At 40.9% G+C, this 26440-nt stretch overlaps 1 protein-coding gene and 1 pseudogene across 1 annotated transcript in view; one reads left to right on the top strand and one right to left on the bottom strand.

Annotated features, from left to right (window-relative positions):
• CFTR (CF transmembrane conductance regulator) overlaps positions 1 to 26440 on the bottom strand; it is a 148954-nt gene that overhangs the window by 111388 nt on the left and 11126 nt on the right. Inside the window, exons 2-3 of the mRNA XM_058681327.1 lie at positions 7404 to 7514; positions 4315 to 4423 (exon numbers count right to left, since the gene is read on the bottom strand). Of these exons, the coding sequence (XP_058537310.1) occupies positions 4315 to 4423; positions 7404 to 7514 (220 nt within the window). The remainder of the gene's footprint in view (positions 1 to 4314; positions 4424 to 7403; positions 7515 to 26440) is intronic.
• LOC101520198 (bone morphogenetic protein 15-like) lies at positions 22754 to 23936 on the top strand (annotated as a pseudogene).

A 26440-nucleotide genomic window follows, 5' to 3' on the forward strand; every position in this document is an offset into this window, starting at 1 on the left:
CAAAGTTTCCACAGAAAATTATAGGACATCTCCCCTGACTGAAGTCAAACCAGAGTCCTATTTAGCTGTAGCCTGGCCCTCCCCATGGTCTCCGATTCTCTCCCCTGGAGTCTTGGGAGGTATTGCCAGAGGCAAAACATAGAAAGCTGACAGTAGGCCAGTGCTGTGACACAGTGGGTTAAACTTTGTCTGCAATGCCAGCAACCCATATGGGTTCTGAATCAAGTCATAACTGTTCTACTTCTAATCCAACTCCCTATTAATGACTCTAGAAAAGCAGAAGAAGATGGTCCAAGTGGTTAGGCCCTACTTGGGAGACCCAGAAGCAAAAACTTCAGGCTTCTGGATTCATTCCCACACAGCCCTGACCAATGGAATCATCTGGGGTGTGAAGTAGCAGATGGAAGATATCTTTGTTTCCTTCTCTGTGTACCTCTAGCTTTCAAATAAACAGTAAGTTTTAAATCCCTCAATTTTTGTTTTAAAAATTAATCCTTTGCACAGAGATTCTCCTATAAAGCTGTAGGCATATTTTTGTCTCGGTGAGCTTTCCTTTGCTTTTGTTTAAGGGCTCCCCAGTTCAGTTTAGTCTGATGGCGCTTCTCTCCACAGCCACTATTCCTTCTGCCTGGACTTCTTCTTCCATCTCCCCTTCAGCCCCTGCGTCTCAAAGCATGACTTTCCGAGTGCTACTGGAACCACCAAAGGCTCTGGAGTCAAAATTTCACCTTGATTTCTTGGTGACTTTAGTAAGAAAAGCTTGAGAAACACTGCCTCTCTGATACTGCATATGCTGCCCTTACTTTCACTATAAATATTATCACTAAGAAAGGAAATCAAACTACAAAGTTCTGCTTCTGTGTGCCAACCCAATGCACTCATCTGACATCCTGCAAGAGTCAGGTCATTCAGTGTTCAATGAGGTGCTTGTCTCCCAGTGGCGCTCAGGCCTGACGGTACAATCAGAATCACCTGTGGAATATCTCAAGATGAATGCTGTCCTAGACCCTTTCCCAGACCTATTAAATCACATGATCTGGGGTGCAGACCACGGGCTACTCCGAAGACTAAGGTAAAAATTCTTCTCATTTCAATGAAGAACTCCAAGCTCCATGAACTTCTAAGTGTTCTCTGTTGCAAGAACTGGACCAAGATGTAAAACATGGCATGTGTGTTACCCATGTGGGATCCAGAAGAGAGTAGGAACAGTGAGCGTATAGGAGAGTACAGGAAGTGCAGTGGGTAAGTCATGGCTGGGCTGAGAGAAGCAGCTGGATATACACGGGGATGTGAGGTTGGGACAGAACAGATGCGAGGGGACTCCTGAAGGATATTCTGCAGACAGCAGCCCACAGAGGAGGCAATCTCACTGAAGACAGGCACAGGTCACAGACTAAGGCAGGGATGACCTGGGAGCACAGTCCCCCCAAACATTTTCCTTTCTTTATCAAGAGGCTTATGTTCAAAGGCTAGCCTAATCTTTTTGTTCACCATAACGAACACAGATCTTGCTATGTGATCATAGTGTGGGAACTGACAGGTGAGAACATTGGTAACATGAGTCCCCAGTTATCTCTATCACGCCCTTAAACTTCTTATAATTTAACCAAGAAAAATGGTTTGACCCCAATTACATTGCCATGTGTCTCAATTTAAAGGTGGAAATGTGCCCAGAGCTGCCTAGGAATCAAGAACATTTTTTGAGTGAATGAACGCCCATGAATTTCTTTTAATAAAGGCCTTGGGACGATCATGTTCTCTCCATAATCAGCCAACAGAACTCCCTCTACATAGCCTTCCCAGACTCTCCATAACTGACTCCCACAGTCAGTTTTTGAACAACCAGTGTCTCCTTTATGCTGGGAGTTCTTCAGTGTTAAGGACATTTTATCTGGTTGTGGTGTCAGGTGCAGAAAAAAATAAGTGTCCAGTTAGTGATGGGAAGCCCCAGCTAACATGATTTAGAATTACATCAGTATTTCAAAGATATAGGCTCCTACATGATGACATTTCCTTTTTCTTAACCTTTCACACTTAGCAAATTTTATAGTGCTTTATTCTCAGTGCTGAATTTAGCCACATGCTTTCTACACCACAGTCACCATGATTCAATATATTTCAATGGAGGGCATTAGAGCATTTTGAAGAATTCTGACTTATTTATCCTCACCTGCTTGATGGAAAGAAGAAATGCCCAGAAAGAATTATATAGATAGTGCAGCATGGATATAAATTCTTTAAAAAGTTATAGGCTATCTTCCAGCAGCTCCATTTTCTCTTCTTGTTGCAAGGAACAAGAAGCATCAAGCTGAGAGATAAGGTGGATTCATGCACTTAACCACTGCGATGATCTAAAACCTTTGACACCTAGACTTCACTGTTCTCACTTCTTTAAACTGTGTGACTCAGCAAGCTCTTCTCTCTGTGACAAGGGTTCAAACCCTACAGCCTCTCCACACACAGGCCACTACAGTATACATTTCTCTCAGTACACCTTCTTACCAAGCACATGCCAGCTGCTTCTCCCCAAGGGGGCCTTTCCTCAGTTGGTCATCAGCAGATTTCTTTGCCTCTCTGGTTGCTGGTTTGACAGCAGGAGCCTCCAATACAAAGAAGCACCAGAGAGACTCTTTCCTCATCCCCCTACAAGGATCACCAATACACAGCAAATTCCTTTGTGCTGGAATCTTTTCAATCTTGAGACTTCAGACCTTCTTCACACCTACCCCATTCTTCTATCCCTTAATGTTGCCTGTTGGTTTAACATTTCGCCCTATTGGCCCTCGAATAGATTTTACATAACTCTTCCTCTGGCATGAAGAAAACTCTGATTGGCTTCCTTGCACTGCTGCCTCCTGAAAGTCTTATGCTGATTTGCCCCCTGAAGTGTGGGCTGTACCTCCTGAGAAGATGCAAAGACCACGGTAGAACCAAGGTTTCTAGAGACAAACATACACAGCAATTGTAATCAGCTACACCAGAACAGCCACAGACAGCAGACCTAAAGAGACTGGATATTATTTCAATTTACTATGTGTTTCTCAAAGTTCACAAAACTAATGGAATATATAAATCAGCTTATAAAGGAGTTCAACATACAACTTAAGGCACCTACATTGCTAATTCAAATTATCTGGGTGCTATCCCTGACCCCCGCTTCCCTCTAACGCAGGCCTTGGGGATAGTAACTGGGTTTCAAATTGCGTTTTCAGTCCTGTGGTGGGCGTTTTGAGGAGTGAAACAGAGGAAAGAAACTCTGTATCGCAGTCTCTCACATAAATAATATTTTAAAAATGTGAATTTCAAAGCATGTTCTACCAAAATAAAACTTATAACAAAAAATTTCATTTTCTCACAAACTTTTTGAAGTATATTTGTGATGTGTGCACACATTAGAGGACATATATAGACCCATGTGATATAAAAAATTATATATGTAGATTTATTACTTTAAACCCAATTTTTTCCCAGTATCAAGAGTGCTGGAAAACATTCTGGACCTAACTGCTCTCATCTTTCTGAAGCTAGATGATTCAATAGATTTTTCCTATAATGGATGGACAGACGCCACCTGTTTGGTGAACACTGTGGTACTGGTAACACCCTAAGACCTCAAGAGCAACACCAACACAAGCCAGTCTATATTGTATATTACGCCCGTCCAAAAATACTGTAAACAGCCTTTACTCAAAAACTAAACAAGCTTGAGCCTTGTGTATATCTCCTCTTACAGACTAAGCCAAGCATTCAGCATGATGCCTGGTGAGGAAGAAATGATGGGTCTGGGTCATGTTGGACAGCAGCTGAGCCACTGGATTGCTACATAGCCTGGAATGGCAGCCTGTTGCTGTCTTCACACTGAGGAAGACATAGGAAAGAGAAAATAAATGCAAGAATGCCTGACTGCTCGATTTTTAAATTCTACTAATTGAAAAAAAATCAGCAATCAGACATGTTTCCAATAAGCATTTGTGTGTGTATATGTGCATATATACATGTATGTATATACAAACAGTGAAAAAAGAGTGCAATCATAGTGCATGCTTGGTGACATAAGAGAAAACAATTTTCGGAACAAGCAGTTCTTGCTGAACCCATTTCCAGTTGTAAATCACAACCTGTGTTACAGGACAACCTAGTTCCAAAGTATTTTAACCGAACTTTACTGGAGTTCTTGGCAGTTGTTTACTGTCTGGAGTTTGGAATGATACTTTATATCTTTACACCCGGTGACCAGATTGTGCTAATCCTTCTGTAATCACAAAACGAACACAATCATGCTATCCATAATGAATTTATAATTGAGATCCTTACCCCTAAGTACAGTAAGATTCCATAGAACATGAATCTCCAGAAAAAGCATCTCCGAAGGGCATTAATGAGTTTGGGTTTTTTCTTTGACGCCAGCTCTCTATCCCATTCTCTGTAAAAGAATAAAAGTGAGACCAACAAATTATAACGTGCAAATATTAGAGTTGCCTTATTTCCCTTAGTACAACTTGATTCCAATAAGTATATCCAATGAGATTAACCCAAATGATTAAAGAGACAAAATCTATTGCTCAACCAGATAATACAGTGGAACTGAATGCTCTGCTGTGTATCACTCTGCTGGGAGTTGGCTTAAAGAAAGGACCCCATTATACACATTAGGGAAAAAAAGTGCTGGGCTTCTTAAGAGCAATATAAAGGGTAGACAAACATGGTGTGACTCAAGAATACACACACACTGCTGTGCTTAGAACAAAGTGGGGAAAAAAACCAATGGATAGATATTGTAGATCCACTCTCCTAATCCCTTGATGTTTATCTGTTTAGAACTGGAGCAGATTTTATAAGGCTTAGTTGTCAGATCAAAAACATGTGAGAATGTTGTGCGGAGTTATCTGTGACTTCGTATTAGAAAAATTTGTTGTACTTGGTGGTATTTTTAAGCAGAGGCATGAAATAAATACTATCAAACTGCTTCTTCAATGACTAAAGCCATTAACTGGAGTAAAAGTCTGTGAGAGACAAATGGGACCACATTTTTTTTCTGATGAGAAGAAGAATTCAAGAACCAGAAAACTTGCTGAGATTGATTTTTTGTTTTAAATACTGTATGAATTTTGACAAGTTTTTATTTAACGTGTTGCTGCTGATGTCTTTCAATTAAAGTCCTTTTACTTTTCATAAGGGAAAAGGTATCTCTAAATGTTAGTCAAATATTTCCAACAGTGCAGAAATGAAAAATGTCTTCAACCACAGACAAGACATAAAGAATTACTTTGCATTTAATCTACGGCTATTCCTATTAGTCTCAGGTTACTCTAATTAAGCATGATTCTAGGCCACTCCCAAAAGAACACACAACTGAGACTTGATATGTCTACAATGCTAGCCACCCTTTCATGTCTATCTACTTCCTTGCCCCCTTCCTCAGCTGTTTCACTCACATACATGAAGCTGCCATCCTTAACCTTCAGTGACTCACAACAGAGAGAAGCCAAGCACAGAACATACTTGACTTCTCCATCAAAAGAGATATGAGTCACATGAAAAAGCCCAGAAAAGAGATGTTACAAGTGAGGGTATCTCCAAAGTTTGGAGAAAATGGAATTGAAAGAAAGTTTACTTTGGTACAAAACATGTTTAAAATCTTTGTATAGCTTTTTCTTTTCATATAATATGTATTTTCCTGGAACTGTCTGAAGACTTCTCATTAAATCAAATAATACTTAAAGGGTGAAGAAGTGGTCAGTGTGAAGCAATGCAGAAACACATCATTATGTTTCATAAGACAACCCTGACAACCCTGATAAAGTGTAGTGTTAAGAAAATGGTGGTCTCCCATCCAAGTACTAACCAGGCCCGACCCTGCTTAGCTTCTGAGATCAGATGAGATTGGGCGCATTAAGCATGGTATGGCCGTAGACAGGGTTTTTAACTGATCGGGATGATACTCTGCCAGCTCTACCTTCAGACCACAGATGGTCTCCCCAACAAGCCGTTGAACTTATCTGGACAATAAGATGCTGGACTCTATGCTTGGTATATGCTTGCAATGAAAGAATCTCAACTGAACTTGAACTGTGGTAATGCATCAAGGTGGAGGAATCCACCATGGGGGGAGGGTTTGGGAAGCGGTGGGGGGAATCCCAGTACCTATAAATCTGTGTCACATAATGCAGTGTAATTAAATTTAAAAAATGGTAGAAGTGAAGAGATTAGAAGAGAAGAGAAATTTTAGCCCTAAGAAGCAGAGAGAAACAAGTGAAATGGTGAACCAAGGGGAAGACAAAGTTCGGAGATCTTTTTAATAACTGGAATCTGAACAACTTGTATTCTGAGAAAAGAAATTACCAGCAAGAGTAAATGGTATGGTTTCAATAACACCAGGACAGACCCAAGGGAGAATGGAGTAGGTAAAGACATGAAGTATGGGCCTGGCAGCATGGCCTAGTGGCTAAAGTCCTCGCCTTGAAAGCCCCGGGATCCCATAGGGGTGCCAGTTCTAATCCCAGCTACTCCACTTCCCATCCTGCTTGTGGCCTGGGAAAGCAGTCGTAGACGGCCCAAAGATTTGGGACCCTGAACCCACGTGGGAGACCTGGAAGAGGTTCCTGGTTCCCGGCTTCGGCTTGGCGCAACACCGGCCCTTGCGGCTCACTTGGGGAGTGATTCATCGGATGGAAGATCTTCCTCTCTGTCTCTCCTCCTCTCTGTATATATGACTTTGTAGTAAAAATAAATAAATAAATAAATAAATAAATAAAAAATTTTTTTAAGATTTATGCATATAAAGTGCATATCTTAGCTATGGTTGGGGAACAGATGTGTGCTTTTCACTCTACAGGGAAACTTCATGGTCATAACCGCTGGGCTACAAAATTGAACCAGACGAGCCAATATACTTCAAACACATGCCATCTGAGGGCCTTAGTTATCAGGAAATTATGAACTGTGAGACCAAGTTCACTTCCCAAGGATACAGATGCGTGAAGCACCACAAGTTGTATTTCACTCTTTCAAAACGTTTCCAAAACTTCCAAATTCAATCGTATAGGAAAATAATTTATTAACAATATAAGAAGAGATATCCCTCAAATCCACAAAAGTGAAAAAATAGAATGTATGGGCTTCTGCTGGCATAATGTTGTTGAACTGAAAAAGTACATTTTTAGTATCTACTTGAAATGTTTCCACAATTAAAGATAGAGGAGAAAAAAATTGTGCCCAATAATACAGAAAATGTATGTGTAGGATCTCTATTTTGCCATGAATATAAACATATGTTGAGTACACGTTCTTCAATTTACCTGGCCATAAAATAATTCATCATTACCTTTGCACCCATTAGAACTTAGACATTCACTATTCTCTATATTATTTTTAACTTGTTGATATTGATATAATGAGCATACCTCTCCAACATCTCAGACAGGTTGTCAGCAGAATCCGCTGAAGGGATTTGGTATATGTCCGACAACTCTAGGTGTTGTCTATAACCTTTTCTCAAAATTGGTCCAGTCCAGCTAGAACAAATACAGGGGGGGGAGACAGACATAAATATTCATTTTATTTAAAGTCCAATATCAATTCATAACTTTGGGCATGTCAAAAATAGTGCATGCATAGACACAAGAACAAAATAAGCCAACTTAGACAAATACCACGCTTTCAATCATACAGAATACACCTGCTTAAAACATCAATGCCTCTGAATAAATGTGATTGTCACTTTGCCAGAAGGGTTCAGGAATACTGGTACATTTCCTCTTAGGGAAAAAAAAACACAAGCCATTCTATACCTGTTAACCATTCTATAGTTAAAAGATTCTCTTTTTTGAAAACTGCCTCTTAGCTTGCCTGTATCCCCTGGCAGAATGAGAGATCATGTCCTGGTTCCTCTGCCTCCAAGTCAGCTACCTGCCAATCCACATGGAAAGCTTCATATAATGGTCCCTGCCGCCCAGGTGAAGAATCCTGACAGAGATCTGGCTCATGGTGTCAGTTGAGCCCACTCTCTGCTAGTGTGAGCATTTGGGGAGTGAAGCAACAGATAGAAGATTCTCTCTTCTCTCTTTCTCACCCTTCATTCCCTCTCTCTCTTCTCCTGCCTCTCTCTGTCTCCCCATTTCTCTCTCTCACACACCTCTTCTCCTTTCTTCCCTCCCCCTCCCTCCCTACCTCCCTCTGTCCCTCCATCCCTCTCTTTCTTGTCCTCTCCCTCCCTTTCAAATAAATAAGGAAATAATTAAAACATTTTGAAACAAAAAATTGCCTCAAAATAACCACGTATTCAGAGTTTCTACAAAATACCTTAAGTCCAGTTTCTATCACTTCAAATATAAAATGAAGAGTGAATAAGAAGATACACTCTTAAATGATACCCATCAATACTAGTTAACTGTTATGAACTATGTATGTTGAATAAAGTATTGGTTGAACTGACTGTAGTTGGAGGGTTAGTTTTATCAATGTGTTGTCATTCTTATTACATTGGAATCATTGCATGAATGTGGGAATGATAAGGTCCCTATTTGGGCTCCTCACCCATATCAGATAAGCACATCTAATAAACCACAGCTTGTAATGAAAATCAATGAAGTTGCATGGGAAATACGCAGGCAGAAGACTCACAGTTATTTTCAAAAACACTGTGTGTAGCTAGTATGGATGAGGCAGAAGAGTCTTCACAGAGACGCAAAGACCTAACCAAGTATTCAGACAGACATCTAAATCACATCTGAGAAAATCAGACTTTGCTCAGGTGTAACTCCACATGCTTATTGAAGAAAAGAACTGAAACAGATTGAGTGATTCCACAGTTTATACTTTTTTCCGTTCGGTGTATTTCTTTGCTCCGGAGAGTTCTGAAATTTGGCATTATTTAACATACATCAAACTGTGTGTTAAACCACAAGAAAAAAAATCAATAGGCAGTGTCTTGGAAATATTTGAATAGTAAAATGAACTCAAACTAGGAAAAAATATTCTGGTAAAGTCATTCCAAATAAAAAGAAAAAATGTTGTGTGAAATGCAAACATGTTGATATTGTTCTAAACAAAACTTTACAGAAGTTTTGTCATTCTACCCTCACGCCACCGCCCCCAGGTTTCAGATTCTTCTTCACCCTTCCCTGATCTCCAGTTTCTGAAGGAAACTCCCACTGATGCCCCTGATGTGTCCTTCATTATAACATATGTATTTGATCTGAATTTGCGCCCAGATCTCATGCAAAGCAAATCAACCCGTCATTACTTGTTACTGCCAAGTGACTATGATTTAATAAGTCACTTTTTCCCAATATATCTCAAGACATTGCCAAATGACTATGGTTTAATAAACTGCTTTTTCCCAATAAAATGCAATATTTACATTTTAACTAGAGCTTTCTCTAACAAGAAATAGTTGGGTCAGGTTTTCTACTCACTGATGTACTCCCCAAATGGCTGCAACTGCAGGTCTGAGCCAGGATGAGGCCAGAGGCCAAGAACTCCATCCTGGTCTCCCACCTGCTGTTAAACTGAAGCACCTCATCTGCTGTGTTCGCAGGTACCTTAGCAGGAAGCTGCATCAGAAGAGCAGCAGGGACTTTGATGGTACTCTGATATGAGATCGCAGCAGATGAACAGAAGCCTGACCAGCCGTGCCTCACTGCCTAACCCATACTTCATCTTGAATTGTTCAAAGCTGCAGTCACAGGATTGCCACTTCAAATCTATTACTGCAAAACTCAACCAGCAATATTATATTTTACTTTTAAATTCTACGTATTTGAGTATTAAAGAGGCAGATCAAAACCAGGAGCCAGGAATGCAATCCAAGTCTCTCACGTAAATGACAGGACCCCAATCACCTATCACCACTGCCTCTCAGGGTCTGCCATAGTAGGAAACTAGAGCCAGGAGTCAATGCTGGCTATACAAGCAGGCCTCCCAGGTGAGACAGACATCTTAATTACTAAGTTAACCACCAACTCCTCACTTAAGAGATTTAAAAAGAAAAGATAATCTTATATTGTAACACTATGTCATATCATAGCCGTGTAACCTTGGAAATATCTCTCAGGATCTTAGAGCTGCAGTTCCTGCTGGAGATAAGAATGACTTGGTACTCAAGGCAGCTCAGTTTAAGGTTATCTAAAAAGTCTTATAACTGCACATTTTTATGTGCCTTTTGCTATAAACTGCTAGTTTTTAATTTTCAGACTACTAAAATTTACTATTGGGATTAAAACAATAACAACAGTTAACATTACTGGAATGTTATGAAAACCCCACAAAATTTCAAGTATTTCTCACCTATTACTTCATATCATATTTAATAATTTCATATATACCATTCAAAAAATTAACCTTGGTGATATATTCATCTCACAGATGGCAAACTGAGGCTGAAGAGACTGCAATAATTCAAAAATAGGACTGTGACATCCAAGTCCACACTGGTACCCAGTTTGCCATTTTAGAACTAGTTTTAAAAAAAACCAACAAGCTGTTAGTCATAATACAAAAAGCAGAAACAGTAAATAAGCAAAACATAAAGACACTATCAAATGAAAAACTTCTGTGCTTCAAAAGACATCATCCAAAGAAAAAGGGAAAAAACGAAACATGCAAAATAAACTTTTGAAAATCATGTGTATGATACAGGACTTGTAAGTAACTAATAGCTTGGTAATAAAAACAAATTATCCAATTTTGAAAAGTGAGATGGATCCAAATGTACATTACTCTCAGAAGACATACCAATGATCAATAAACATATCAAATGTTTTAAATGTGATTAAAATTGTGGTAGTTAGAATATATGTTCCTCAAAATTCAGTGTTCTCCAGTTTTTCACATTGATGGTATTAAGATAGTGAAAAGTAAGTCTAGTTCCGATGTTCGAGACCTCAGGGATTGATAAGATTGTATTAGTCCACATTGTCTATGCCAGCTACACATGTGCCTTTCTGTTGACACACGCTGTTTTCTGCTGCCTTGGGGACCCACCATCAAGGGGCAAATCAATCAGGCCACCCAACTTTAGACTTGAACCTCCCAAACTGTGAGCTAAATAAGCCTTTGCTTTTAGTGAAGGCTGTCTCAAGTGTTGCGTTGCAGTAACGGAATAGAAAAGAATGATGTATATAAATAAAACAAAGCACAGTTAGGGCCACGTGCTGCAGCCCAGCAGAAGCTGTGTGGCACTCCCACGTTCTGAGTACACAGTGCCAGTCCAAGTCCTGCCTTCTCCACTTCCTGATATTGCACCAGGGGAACAGCACAAAAGGATCAAAGTGTGTGCGTTTCCAGCACTCACTTGGGAGGGCCAGATGGAGTGACTGGCGCCTGGCTTCAGCCTGGCCCAGCCACAGCTATCGCCGGGATTTGGGGAGCAAATCATCATATACAAGATCTGTGTGTGCATGTGTGTCCCTCTTTCTCTGTCACTCTGCCTTCCAAACAAATAATTTTTTAAAGATTTATTTTTATTTCAACTTGTAAGTCAATGTTATAGCGAAAAAGAGAGAGTGGGAAAGAGAGAGAGAAGAAAGAGAATCTTTCATGCAGTGGTTCACTCCCCAAATGGCCACAATGGCCAAAGCTGGGTTAGTCTGAAGCCAGGAGCCAAGAGCCTTTGCTGCTTTCCCAGACCATCAGCAGGGAGCTGAACTGGGAAGCAGAGCAGCTGGGACTCAAACCAGCACCCATATGAGATGCCAGCACCACAGGCGTAGGATCAGCTTGCTATGTCACCATGACAGCCCCTCAAATAAGTAACTCTTTTTTAAAAAAGAAAGATTTTCCTTCCATTTGATTTTTTTCACTTCTAGTTTAGTAAAATCATAATTTTCATTAATGTGACTATGACAGTAGAAGCCTTTTGAAATATATTAATACCTGGTGACTGTTCCGAATGGTCTAACTTTATAGTCACAGTTCATGAGATGATCTAAGCATTGGTGAGGTGAAACATAAGTTGTATGAAATGTTTACTTGTCTTCCAGAAGCAAGGAACTTGACTTCTAAAACTACTGTGAATTCCGGGGGTGGAAGGGAAAGAGGGGTAATGAAGATAGCATTATAAATAAACCTAGGAATGCATTGCCTTGGATATTGAAAGACCGTATTAAAAATATTTTTTTAAAAAAGACTTATTTTAATTCTTAAAAACAAAGTGACACAGAGAGAGGGAGACATAAGGAGAGATTCTGGCTTACTCCCCAAATGGCCAGGACAAATAGGTCATTTTTTTGTTTCCCAAATAGGTCAGGCCAAAATCAGGAGCCTGGAAAAGCACCTGAATCTTCTATGGGGGTGGGGTGGGGTGTGGTGAGGTGAGGGCTCAAGCATTTGCATCATTTTCTGCTGCTTTCCCAGGCACACTGGAAGGGAGATGGATCCATAGTCAAGTGTTGGAACTAAAACCGGTACTCAAACTAGTGTCACAGTTGGCAGCCTAACCGACTGAGCCACATTGCCACCCCTAAAGACCAATTCTTACAACCACACATAATTTACTCAATACATTTCAGAGGTTCAAAGGATTCAAAGGCTCCAAGCCATGCTATAATAAAACAGCCCGCCCCACTCTGCAGGGCATATGGCACATTGTGTAAGCTCTGTTTGTGATGCCTGCATCCCATCCTGAAATCTCTAGACTGGAATCCCAGCTCCTTCCCCCATCCTGCATTTTTAGTACAGGTTCCCGCGAAGAAGGCACACCCAAGGAGGCAGCAGGTGTTGCCTCAAGTACTTGGGACCCCTTCACCCATATAAGAGATAGATTCAGTTCTGGCTTCAACCTGTCCTAGCTCCACCTGTGGCTGGAATTTGGAAAGTAAACCAGCAGATGGAGGATCTTTCTGTGTTTCTCATTGTTTCCCTGTTTTTCAAAAAACATATCAATTAAAAGAGAGGAGGGGAGCTTGCTTTCTTCCCAAGTGAGGAATCCAAAAAATAAGATGGACAAGGATAAAGCTACTGTATCTTAAACTTAACAAAATGCTAACCACCCTGAAAGAGAACAGAATAAACAAAGCAGCATGACTTATTATCAGTGCCTATCTACTTTAGAAAACAGGCTTAGAGGGTCATTCCACGATCTAGGTTTGATTTTTGTGCTCCCTGGGCATGAAGCCACTAACCAAAGTCGCAATAAACAACTGGCTACAAAGACTGGATGATTAACTGCCCAGGAAACTGCTGAATCCTGAGGCTCACTTGTGAGAGCTCTTCACTGACCAGGACAGGCAACTGCTGCCACTTTGCTCCAGTTTCTGATTTTATTTCCCTTGGCAATAAGAAACACATTTGAAACCAAGAAAATAAGGAAGAAGGGAAATGGATTGGCCTTGGGATTTTATGGTAGAAATGCCATTGTGTTAGACTGGCAGGTATTTTTTAAAGCTCACAGACAGGAAACTTGGGTGTCTGTCACCAGTGGCACTATGGAGCAATCCTGTCCTAAAGCACAGAACAGAGAAACAATTCCACACCTGCACAGCGGAAGTGGAGGGAAAACAAAAGCAAACAAGCTCTGCCTTTCTTTTGTCTGGGGCAGGAGTAAAAGACACATCCCTAAGTGACACAGGGATTTTGCCAGCATAACACCTTGACTGAAAGACACTGAAATTTGTATTTATCGAGTTCATTTGGTTTTGCCTTCCATTTTCTAGAATTCCATTCTTCCTCAGGTTCTCTTTGTTCATCTAGTTGGTTCAGACATCACCACTGGGTCTCCCAAAGTGAAGCCTTTCTAATGGCTTTTCTGTCCTTCAGCAGAGAAAGACCCAAGTCCTAGGGCCAGTGTTGTGGTGCAGCACCTTAAGCTGCTCCCTACTGATGTTCCTGGGAGAGCAGGGAAGATGATTCAAGTGCGTGGGAGAGAAGAATGGCGTTTCTGGCCCATCGCTCCCATCTGGGCCAGCCCCAGCTGTTACAGCCATTTCAGGGAGTGAACCAGAGGCCAGAGGTTTCTCTCTTCCTTTCTCTCTTTCTTTCTCTCTCTCTCTGTCACCCTTTCAAATAAATTAATAAAAAAATAGAAAGAACTAATACACCAAAAATAACAGATCAAAGCTACCTAAACAAGTCAAACTGATTTTTGAAAATGCAGTTGTAATCAATTGGGGCTCTAGAATTTTGCTTGAGTGAATCATTTAAATAAAGGAATGGTCAGTCAATTCAAGAATTTCTTTTGTCTTGCCCTTCTCTTCACCCAAGTTGGTTTATCCCCTCTGCTCTGTTATGCTGTTACATGGCTGTCAACCCCGCTGTTCCATGACTGTTAGGACTACCACTGCATGGCAGTTCACAGAAGGACTGAGAGAGCCCCACAGCTTTGGATTCAGCTTCCCTCTGCAGATGATTGGCTTTTGATGGCACTTCCACATTTTTTATTTTCCACTGTTTTGACTTCACCCTCTAAAAAAATAATTGCAAAACCCTGCAAACTAAAAAAGTAAATTCAGAGAGAGTGCATGTGTGTTTGACTTGGGCTTTAACCATCCACATCTGAGGAACACACATTAACATGCTGTTTCTCATTTTCCTGAAGACTGTGTCACTGGGAGGCATGCTGGCAGGAAAGCTGTCCAGGGTGCAGGGGAAAGCAGCAGAAGCAGCAACGGCAACGCTCATCCACCCCTTGGCAAATCCCACAGAAAGGGGAGCAAGATCCACGGCAAGACAGACTGGTTCTAGACTTAAGAAGCAAGGCTTTGTCTAAAATCTCCTACACTCAATCCTCACATCTTTTCCGTCTACCTATAGGTAACTAAAGGTATGCAAAAGTTCCCAAGTCATTACTTTTTGTGCAAAAGCATAGTACAATAGTAAATGACTGACTCATCTACTGATACCAATGAGCAATTTAAGAACTAAAAATGGTCACTTTTGCCAACAGATCATAAAAACCATGAATCATGACAGTTTGGGGAAAATAATCCATTGACGCTCAAGAATTATATTAACCTCAAAAATGCTGTGATCTCTTGTTTCCATTGATGCTTTAGGAAAATGAACTTTAAAGGTAGCATGAAGCCCGATTCTCTTCCCTTTCAGCTCTGCAGGAGCTGCCACAGAATGAAGCCCTGGATAATAAGAGAGCTCTTAATTTTTCAAAGGATTCTCCTATTACCTTTACCAGTGATATTATTCATTGGTTCAGCCAGGTCACACTGAAGAAAAAAATGAGCCATTTCCTTGAAATAAAAACCAACCTCCCTTTTTCTGAGAAATCCCAAGTGCACAGAAACTGCTTCAGATAATTACCTATGGGTAAGCCTTTCTGCATGCCAGGATCCAGCCCTCTCCTGTGTGCTCCATTCTACCCACCTCCTGCCTCCCCTGGAGCCCCATTACACTCATATCTTGATGCATCCAGCCAACCCACACACTCCAAAGTACACTAGCCTGTAAGACCCACGAAGGAGAAGCATTTGATGTGCCTTTTTTCTCTTTTCTTGCTACATCTCCTACTCCCATCATAGAGCGTGGCACATACTGTCATTTAATTTAACGATGGAATTAATATTACTACCTTAAACTTTGTTTTTCAATCTAGTTCTGTTATAGGAATAACTTCATGTGGAAAATGTAGGTATAAAATTTATCTTTCCATCACAATTGTCTTGCTCAGTGCTTGGGACAGAATGCATTAACATGTAAATTGGTTAATTACACAAGCATGGTACATGTACAGCCATGTGAGGACAGACTGTAGGCGGGTGTTGCCTAGCTGTTACTCCTGGGCAAATGTATTAAAAGCCTCCCCCACAACATAGAAAAATATCATAACACCTTCCAAGTCTACAGCAAAGGCCAAGCCCATGTGACAGTGTCTACACTTGTTCAGGAAAAATTCTTTAATAACATTCCCTCCCTTTTTCTGAGTCATAACTTAAAGCTGATAATCCTAAAACTCCCAGGAAGATTATTTAATTCTCAAGAAAATGTTTTCAGGTGTAACACTCTTCATTATCAAAACATTCTTTATATACTTAACCTTTACCTAATTCTTAGTAGCAGTACCAAATTCCATACTTAGTTCTTCTTCAATCATCTCTAACGTAAATGTCCCTTTTCTTATGACTCTTGTGACAGTTCTCATGTTATCTATACTCCATTACACACAAGGTACACATAGTTTTTAGAAGGTGTCATAAATTGCAACAACTTATCATATGTCTTATATTTCATAGTTTCAAGTTACTTCCATATTTCCTTGTGCTCCTGAAGTCTCTTATCATAGGCTATATTATGTTTTCCCACAAACTGTTTGTGTTCTAAACCCTATTACCTAATGTGACCTTATTTGGAGATAGGAATTTTACTAGCATAAAATGAGGTCATTGAGGTGGGCTCTAATCAATATGACTGGTGTCTTTGAAGAGGGGGACTCTGGACACGGGGAGAAGCACACTGAGTTAATTCCACAGTAGGATTAAGGGTGAGACCAGGGTCATGGCACTGCAAATTAAACAATGCCAAGTGTTGCCAGCAATGCCCCAGAGTTAGGGGAAATTCATGGGACAGAATCTCACTCCAAGTCCCAGAAGGAAACATACCTGCCAAAGTCTTGACCTTGGACTTCTAGACTCAAGAATGAAAAGACAGTATATTTCTTCTGTACTGTTTTGTTATGGCAGCACTAGAAACTAATACACAGGCCCGAGGCAACACGGACTTTCCAGGTTAGAATAAGACATGCAGAAGAACCAATGAACAAAGATGGTACTTTGAGTATTTTAAACACATTCAGAAGTTGAAGATGACAGTGGCAAAGCAAAGGCTACCAGTGAACAAACAACATGAAACTGGGCAGGAGCTTCTCCATAGGAGTATGAACTCCATGAATCAGAGATGTTCACAGGAGAGAAAGGATGCTGTGCTGCAGCTTGGAAAGAATCAAGACGGGGTAGTTAGAGTAGCGTTGCTGCGGCTAACAGTATCCCTCACTTGTTAAACAGCTACCCTGTGTTGGGCATTATTTGCTGTCACTAATGCCCCAAAACTGCTTACAAAAGGGCTGGCTAATTTTATACATCAACGGGGAGGATGTTTGGGGATGAGACTGACATTTAAATCAGTGAACTTTGGGTAAGGCGGTCTGCCCTCTCTCGTGTAGCTGGGCTTTCAACCAGTCAGATGGAAAGCTGAACACAGAACTAAAAGACCAGCCTTCCGAGCAGGAGAATTCCCCCCAGAAGATGCTTCCACACTTGAAATGAATCATCAGCTCTCTCAGGTCATCAGCCTGCCAGGCAGCCCTGCAAATTTTGGATTTGCCAGCTTTCAGGATTGTGTGAACCAAATCCTTACAAGAAATCATGTTTTATTTAAGATTGGTTCTGTTTCTTTGGACAACCCTGACTAATACACAGAGCAAACACCCAATGCATGTCGGATAGCATAATAAAGTCATGCTGTGTTAAAATGAGGATCACTCATTGGGGCTGAGAAGAACTGAGGAACAGAAGGATTAAGTGAATTGCCTAAGAGCACATTGTTAATAAGTCACAGAGTCAGAACCCCAGGCAAGACTGCCTGACTCCAAAGTGCAGGCTTCTTCCACTATAGATGAATGTACTTCAAAGTTTGTGGACACATGGATTTGAAAGATAAGCCCTCTTTGAAACGTATGGATAGTTTTTAATACGCATTTTCCATGAACTTAAAGTCACTTCTATGTAGTTTATCAAAAAAAGACAAATATGACAGTAAAACATGTGTCTTTGAATTCCATCTCCCCACAAACATTATGAAGTGTCCTCATATCACTTCTAAGTGAGAGTAGGATATACAGGCAAAGTACAATGTACAGGCAGATGAAATGAGGGACTCAAGCAAGGGCAGGAACAAGCAACATGAGAGGAAACCAGTTCAGTGGCTTTCACAGAGTGAATCCCAACACCTCCTGTCCCCCAGTGATGTGTTGGAGAATTTACCAATGTTTGACTTGAAATGCTCACACGGCTTACTATTTCAAAAATAAGAACAGAAATACGACAAATTCTGTGTTATATGCCAGTTTGAGCACACAGGATCCCTCCAAATGCTATCCAGCTTTCAGATTATCTGGTTAAGTACCCATTGTGCATGTCAGCATACCTGACACTTCTCTGCACATACTGAAAACAGTTACAACCTGAAACCACGTATATCTGTCCTGCATGAGCAAACATGTTACTACATATGCGTGGGCCAAGCTCAGCTCCCAGTCCAGCATTTCTCTGGCACTCCTGTGCACCTAATATCTCATAACAGACAAAAAGATAAACACTGCATCCACTATACACTAAATAATTAAAAATCAAGAATATTATACCTATCTGTGTCTTTACTTACATGACTTTGCTTCTTTGGAATCACATTTAAAGGTTTAGTTTAAGTCCTCTTCACATTTAGGTCAAAAATACTCTCCTGAATCACTCTGGGCTCTTCACAGCTATGAATAGGGTTCCAGTGACAAGCTGCATTCAAAATACTTTTTTTTACCTGTAGACAGGCAGTGTAATTTCAAGGCATAATGAAGTACTGATCGTGGGCAACCTTTACTGTAATTACATTCCCTGGTACGCCAGACAAACTTCAGACTATATATTATATGTTTCTTTCAAAACTAGATCACAGAGTCATCTTCCCCAAGAAATACCAAACAGTAAGTACATCAAACTGAGAAGTCAACTGTGTGAGGTGCTACCAACAAAAATGATTTCATTGAATATGCACCTTACGTGGATTGCTATTGAGTTCCTATACTGAAATGTATTGCTGTGCCTGAAAGCTTGCAAGTTTTGCTTACAACAAGTACCAGAGGCATTTCAACTAAAGAAAACTAACATTCTGAAAAGCACAAGCATGTGAGTACCACATAAAAGCTCTATAATCACTTTAGCCTTGGTTTGGGGGTAGGATTCAACAGTATCTTCATTTCTATGGAAAGATTACTGTCACTTCAATTGGTTTCTATGGGAATTCAAGGATGATTTTATTCAAATGCTGGGATGTACTAATACAAGAATATATTGGGAGGTCTTCTGCTTTTTTGTTTTATGTTATTCAACCAGCAAAAAGGGAGTGTTATCTGCTAATTCACTCCCTAAATGCCCACAGTAGTCCCAAGCTATTGAGTCACAGCCCAGGGGACTGTGGGTGGCAGAGACCCGGTGAATCAATGCACCATTCTTGCCTCTCCAGCTTTGCATTCCCAGGAAGCTGGAGTTAGGAGCCCAAGGCAGCACTGAAGCCCAGGCATTCTGATGTGGGATGTGCACACCCTGACCCACCTCTTCACTTTAACACTAACTCAAATGCTGTCATTCACCCTTTAATCTGCCACAGGGAGGATTCATTTTCAAGCATGAACTTGAGGGGACACAGTCAAATCCCACCCAGACCCTAGCAAGTCAGAAGAGCAGATGTGAAAATTCAATCGAAAGCATGGCTCCGTGACTCAGAGGAAATGAAACATGATAGGACAGCTGGCTTTGCAAAATTTAAGAAAACAATGAAAGGTGATGGTTCAAACCCAGGAGAAGTATAAACTCAGGATAAGTATAGCCAAGGTCAAGTCTTTTGCAACTGACTTGTTGCTATGTGACAATGTTTGGCAGCTGGCATGCTTTTCACTAACCACATCTATCATTCTTCAACTAGACATTTGGAGTTTTAAAGATCTCATTATCTTTAGACACACCCACCCTTCCTCTACCCCATCACAAAATAGCTCATCACATAGACATACACAAAGCAACAACAGTGTTAAAACACAGAATATGCTTCTGACCTTTCCAAGGTAAAGTAAATCTAATCTGGCTTAAATAGTATTACTACTATGACAGCATTCATCCCCGAAGTCTCAAGTAAAATAAAATGTTTTTTAGAAAAACTTCAATCAAATTAAGCAAAATTACATAACTAAGAAATTCCAGTATAGGTTTCTGAATAGCATGGTGTGCTGGTTAAGAATAGGGCTCTACATTTACAGAAATCCACGTTCATATCCTGACTTGTATACTCTTTAGCCTTCCTAAATCACATATTTCTTACAGATAGGCCATATCCAGAAATATTTGAAGAATTCACTGAAATAATATGTATAATTCCTAATGTGTAAAAAGTACTTAATAAACTTTAGGAAATAGTATGACGCAAAATTGCAGATTTCAAGAACCACTTAGAAAAAACTGCAATTCTGTGGCAAGTTAATGATTCCTATAAGTTTCCTGAAAATGGTGAACTTGCAAAATTATCAACCCTGGAACCTAAATTTTTTTTAAAAAGGAATGTTGGAACCAATAGGCTACATGAGGTAAGAGAAGAAGGAATTGCCTCCAAGCTCAAAACTTTATATTTCTGTCTTTTCCCACAGAGCTACAGTACGTTTTCCCCACTTTAATGATATACACAAAGAAGAGTCCTTAAACATACGTGTTATTAATCATCCTTCAATTTATAACCCATTAGTTTTTTTAAATTAAGAGTATGAATCATGATATTTTGAATGTTTTTTACACAAACCCATAATAAGACTTTTTCTCAATTTCCTGAATCATAAATGCAGCAAGTTGAGGTTGAGTATGTGAAGTTTTAGAAATGTCCACTGTTATACAGATATATTATATATAAAAAATTGTACTTAGTTCAAACTTACATCATGGTCCACACACCACCTGTGTCAGAAGGGGCATACTGACAATCTCGAAGCTGCAAATTCTTGGACCCCACTTCAGATATAGGAGGTCAAATTATTTGGGGTTAGGATCAAGGGGGGCTTTATTTTTTTTTAACACATAGCTTATTTTTATTTAAAAGGAAAATTTATAGAGAGAAGGAGAGACAGAGAGAATCTTTCAACTCCTGGTTCACTCCCCAAGTGGCCACAACACCTGGAACTGAGCCCATCAGAAGACAGGAGCCAGAAATTTCTTCTGGGTCTCCCACCTGCACCCAAGGACTTGGGCCATCCTACACTGTTCTCCCAGGCCATAAGTAGGGAGCTCTAAGTGGAGCAGTCAGGATACAAACCTGAGCCCATATGGGATGCTGGCACCACAGGCAGAAGATTTGCCTGCTCTGCCAAGATAGATGTTAGCCCCCTCAAGAAAGCTTTTCATGCAGGTCAAGTCTGAAATCGCTAGTTGTACTATGTGATTAATTTTCTTAACCCAGTATCATTTAATGACTGAACAGTATCTAATTTTAGTAGCTAGAATGAATCATCTAGAATGCTAAAAAAATAAAATATAGATACCTGTTTTATAGCAGAATTATATATATAAAACATATTATATATCTATTTTTATAGCAGATGGTTAAAAGCCCACAATCAGAAAAACAGCTCTAATGGTATAGAAAATATTGCTAATTATGATGTGAGAGCTTCTAATTCTAAGAACACATAACATTTAACTAATTTCTTCATCTTGTTTCAAGTTAGAATTATGAGAAACTTTTCTTGACCGTATATTTTGAAATGACTTTTTTTTTAATAATAATATTGGCTGGAATGCTGGAGTGTAAGAGTTGTGCTACTTAGAGAAAGAGGGGCAGAGACAGAGACAGAAAGGGAGAAAGAGTTGAGCTGCTGCCCTTGTCAGCAGAAGCAACAGCATCATCAGAGCACTGGGAGTTCAAAAACGCTACACAATTACTAAAAGTCAGTGCTGCAGCAGCTCCAAGAACTGCTTGTGTTCAAGGGTTAAACCCAAAATACATTTCTAAATGAAATGACCTTATACTTCATAGGATGTATTTTTAAATGATTTAAAACACGTTGGACCATTTTGTTGTTAAGAAATCATATCACTGGCTTTGGAAAAGTTGATTTTTATTATATGAGATACATTTTATATAGCTAACAATTTTATGTATCAAAAATGCAGATCCCCTTCAATAAATGTTGCAAAGGCCAAATCTACACCTCTTATGATGGCATTTGTAGTCCAAAAGGAAAAATAACAACAACAACAGTATCATTACTGTTAGGTTAGCATGGGAGCCTGTGCCATTATGTAGCGAGTTAAGCTGATGCCTACACCACTGGTGTCCCATATAAGCACCAATTCAAGTGCCAGCTGCTCCACTTCCAATCCAGCTCCCTGCTAATATGCCTGGGAAAGCAGCAGAGGGTAGCTCTGTTACTTGAGCTCTCTGCACCCACATGGCAGACCTGAAAGAAGTTCATGGCTCCTGACTTCAGCCTGGCCCACCCCTTGCTGTTACAGCCATTTGGGCAGCAAACCAGCAGATTGAAGGAAGATATCTCTTTCTATGTCTCTGCTTCTCTCTCTGTAACTCTACCTTTCAAATAAATAACAATAAAACAAAATTTTTAAATACTAGCATGAGAATTCCAGTAAAGGCAGAAGTAGGGCATATGTTAAGTTTCTATCTCTGTGTAAGCCTTTAAATTACTATATCCCCGGTTGCTTTCTTTCATCCTAGCGGATAAGGTGAAGGAGTGGGTCCAAGAATGAATCTCTCCGTTTAAGTTGCCTAGGCCTCCCAGCATCTTGTTTCCAGCCCCGGAGAGCAGGAGGGATCTGCTCCTTGGCCCACCTGTTATTTCTGTTTTGATGTAAAGACGCCCAATCTCATTTGGCCTGGGAAATTCTCCCAGGGGAAGTAACATAGCTCGCTTGCCTGCCTGCTTGCCTCGTTTTTTTGCCCCAGCCTTGGTGGCTGTGAAGTAAGGATGTGTTTACCTGTGTGAGTGACACCCCTTTGGACTTGGACTGTAGCCTGTCACTGGACACCCGGCTGGCCTTTCAAGATGACTCTCCTAAGCACCTTTAGAGTCCTTCTTCTGTGGGGACTGATGCTTTTTATAGAATGCAGAGCTCAAGCAGCTCAAGTAGGGCAATCTTCTATTGCCCTGCTGGGTGAGGACCCTACTTTGCCCCTGATTCAGGAGCTGCTGGAAGAAGCCCCTGGCAAGCAGCAGAGGAAGCCTCAGCTCCAAGGGCACCCCTTGCGGTACATGCTGGAGTTGTACCAGCGCTCAGCTGACCCTCGTGGGCACCCAAGGGAGAACCGCACCATCGGGGCCACCATGGTGAGGCTGGTGAGGCCCTCAGCTAATGTAGCCAGACCATTGAGAGGTCCTTGGCATATATAGACCTTGGACTTTCCTCTGAGACCAAATCGAGTAGCATACCAACTAGTCAGAGCCATGGTGGTTTATCGCCATCAACTCCACCTTGCTCATTTACATCTCACCTGCCATGTGGAGCCCTGGGTCCAGAAAAACCCAAGCAATCACTTTCCTCCAGGAAGAGGTTCCACAAAGCCTTCCCTGATGCCCAAGGCTTGGATGGAAATGGATATCACGCAACACATCCAGCAAAGGCTCTGGAACCACAAGGGGCGCAGAGTCCTACGACTGCGCTTCATGTGCCAGCAGCAAAAAGGGAGCCAAGTGCAGGAGTTCCAATGGCACAGTACGTCATCCTTGGACATTGCCTTCTTGCTCCTTTAGTTCAATGATACTCACAAAAGCGTTCAGAAGGTCAAACTTCCCCCCCAGAGGTCTGGAGGAGTTTATGGAAAGGGAATCTCCTCTTCTGCGGAGGGCCCGGCAAGCAGGCAGTATTGCATCTGAGGTTCCTGGCTCCTCTAGGGCACATGATGGGCCAGAAAACAACCAGTGTTCCCTCCATCATTTCCAAGTCAGCTTCCACCAGCTGGGATGGGATCACTGAATCATTGCTCCTCATCTCTACACTCCAAACTACTGCAAGGGAGTCTGCCCTCGGGTGCTACGTTATAGTCTCAATTCCCCTAATCACGCAATCATCCAGAACCTCGTCAATGAACTGGTGGACCAGAGTGTTCCTCAACCCTCCTGTGTCCCTTATAAGTATGTTCCCATTAGCATCCTACTAATTGAGGCAAATGGGAGTATTTTGTACAAGGAATATGAGGATATGATTGCTCAGTCCTGTACCTGTCGCTGATGGCACAGTTGTAGTGAGCTCAGATTTCCCAGGAAATCAGAAGGGTTTAATGTAAGCAAATACCAATATAAAGCAGCACATTATCCTCCAATATGCAGGTCCTACTCCTTACATGAAGTGCCACTACCTGTCTCTTTTCTCACTTCTGAAGTACTCAATTCCAAACGTTCCTGATACCAATCTACTAGAATGGATCAGTATGTTTTGACTGCTAGTTGAGGTTCTTATGCTCAAGTTAGATGGTCTCTTGGAGCTGTTTTCTCTATTTCCTTGATATTTTTAATTGTGACTTTATTGAAAGTTTCCAGTCCATGGTGGTAGACCTCCAGAAATTGTTCCATCTCTCTCTCTCACACACACACACACACAGACCTAGGGAAGGTGGACTTTCTGTAATGTCCATCTCTCAAGGCTCTAGACTTGGGGTGGTGATAATAGCTTCAGATTTTATATTCCTTTTCCTTGCTATCTCCTAGAAACTAATTCCTAATCAGATAACCCACCTCCCTCTGTGCCTTATATACTGTACCCAGAACAATTCTCAAGTAGACTAGACAACTTCTAGGGAACAGTCTCTATAGATATCTTTAAACCTATATCGGGGCTTTTCCTCTCAGCCTCTGAGTCTGGAAAAAGTATCTGAAATTCCTTCCATCATAAGAAAAAGATAGTACCCTTTAATGAGTGAGGCCCATGGGGGAATCCTAAGTATGCAGTAGTCTGAGATGGCAGGCATTCCAAATTATTGGTATTTATGATGAGGGCTGCAACCCTGGTGAGGATTATGCATACAGGGATATTTTAAACTTCCTATAGAACAACAGATCTCACAGGGAATTTTGTAGATTTTATGTAACACTTAAGCTCTAGTTAACTATCCCACAGAGAGAAAGCACGCTCCCTGGTGGCTCAGAGGCTAGGAGTTGGCCTGATTAGGGATTCAGGGGAGCAGAGGATTATGGGAGGAGGGTGAGATGTGCTAAGAAGCCTAGAACTAAATTCATTCTGGGCTTGCCTGTTTCCTGTGACCAGTTTGGTTCTGAGGGAGATGACTTGCTGTGTTTGGAAGGCATGGGGCTCTTGGACCAAATGATGCTTGTCATGTGACTCCTTTCCATCTTTGTGCTGTATTTAAATGATGGGACTCTGGGCTGTGTTGCAAATAAAATGATTTTTTGTTGTTAAAAAAAAATTACTATATCCCCGACAAGTATCAAGGGCTCAATTTTTTGCTAAGTGCACATGTATGTAGTATGCATGAATAAGTAAGTGAATGAATAAGTAGAAATCACATTTGTGTTTCAAAATTACCACTTTTGCACTAGTAAGCTCATTTTGTAGTGGTTGCTTTTCTTTTTCTTTTTCTTTTTTTTTTTTAAGATTTTATTATTATTGGAAAGCCAGATATACAGAGAGGAGGAGAGACAGAGAGGAAGATCTTCCATCCGATGCTTCACTCCCCAAGTGAGCCGCAAGGGGCCAGTACACGCCGATCCGAAGCCGGGAACCAGGATCCTCTTCCGGGTCTCCCACACGTGGGTGCAGGGTCCCAAAGCCTTGGGCGGTCCTCAACTGCTTTCCCAGGCCACAAGCAGGGAGCTGGATGGGAAGTGGAGCTGCCAGGACTAGAACCGGTGCCCACATGGGATCCCGGGGCTTTCAAGGCGAGGACTTTAGCCGCTAGGCCACGCCGCTGGGCCCAGTGGTTGCTTTTCTAGCTAATAAAACTGCAATGCATAAAACAGTTCTGGAGGGAGCCAGTGCTGTTTCATAGTGGGTAAATTCACTGTCTGCAGCACCAGCATCCCATCTAGGAGTCACTTTTGAGTCCCACCTGTTCCCATTCTGACCCAGCTTCTTTCTAGTAGGCCTGGGAAAGTAACGCAGGAGGCAAATCCTGGTTCCTGATCTCTAGTCATCTGGGAAGTGAACTAGCTGATGGAAGCGCGCTCTTGTTGGCGCTCTCTCTCTCTCTCTCTCCCCTTCCCTGTAAATCTGCCTTTCAAATAAATCAATAACTTTAAAAAATATATTAGTTCTGATATTGGACTGCTACCTCCTAGCTTGATTCCATCAGCTTTATAAATTTATATCACAGTGAGCAAAATAATAGATCTCACTGTAGTCATATATTTTATGCCCTGAGAAAACAAATTTATGTAAATACCTCATTTCTAACTGTATGGATGATGTTGATCTAAGTTACATAATCCAATTAATCCCACAGGGATTCTAGAGTGCTTATATTTACATATAAGTAAATGCACATATATTTTTAAAAGTTCATGAAAACTGTGTAACATAAAATTAAACATTTATTCCATTATTTTCACCATAATAAAGGTATCTTTCAAGTCCATTTTCCCATAAACTTTCCGATGTGTCCTTGTATATCCTACACAGTAACTTTATGAATGAAACAAAATAACCCTATCAATTCTAAGCTGAAATGGACCAGAAAAGACGCACGTGTGAGTTGTGTACTTTAAAAATGAATCTATCTT

The sequence above is a fragment of the Ochotona princeps genome, chromosome 25, assembly GCF_030435755.1.
Source record: "Ochotona princeps isolate mOchPri1 chromosome 25, mOchPri1.hap1, whole genome shotgun sequence".
NCBI lineage: Eukaryota > Metazoa > Chordata > Mammalia > Lagomorpha > Ochotonidae > Ochotona > Ochotona princeps.